Raw genomic sequence first — 376 nt, forward strand, 5'->3', positions numbered from 1 at the left:
ACACACAGCGTGTATCCGTCCTGCCGCGACGCATGCTTGATGTTCTCCAACACACACTCACGCACACACACACACACACACACACGCACGATGCTCGTGTACCTAGCCCGGCGTCCACACACAGCGTGTATCCGTCCTGCCGCGACGCGTGCTTGATGTTCTCCGACACGCCACTGCGTTCGTCGCCGTCGGCCGCCGCGTGCGCGCCCGTCGTCTTGTTGTGCATCTTGGCGAGCTCGCGGCCGTAGTAGAGCAGGAAGTGTCCGTAGACGTCCTGTAGCTCCTCCGGAGTCTCCACGGCGTTCACCCTGCGCGAGTGTGAAAATTAACATTACGTAATATTACATTATATTTAGATATTAAACATGAGATCTAT

At 56.1% G+C, this 376-nt stretch overlaps 1 protein-coding gene across 1 annotated transcript in view; it reads right to left on the reverse strand.

The window, feature by feature from the left end:
- Nucleotides 1-308, reverse strand: part of LOC106820148 (transcription elongation factor SPT6-like) — a gene marked incomplete at its 5' end in the record, with an annotated part of 3,925 nt that extends 3,617 nt beyond the window's left edge. The window contains one exon of the mRNA XM_014824693.1: nucleotides 101-308. Coding sequence (XP_014680179.1) covers nucleotides 101-308 — 208 coding nt within the window. The remainder of the gene's footprint in view (nucleotides 1-100) is intronic.
- Between the last annotated feature and the right edge of the window lie 68 nt (nucleotides 309-376).

The sequence above is a fragment of the Priapulus caudatus genome, unplaced genomic scaffold, assembly GCF_000485595.1.
Source record: "Priapulus caudatus unplaced genomic scaffold, Priapulus_caudatus-5.0.1 Scaffold7633, whole genome shotgun sequence".
NCBI classification, from domain to species: Eukaryota; Metazoa; Priapulida; class Priapulimorpha; order Priapulimorphida; family Priapulidae; genus Priapulus; species Priapulus caudatus.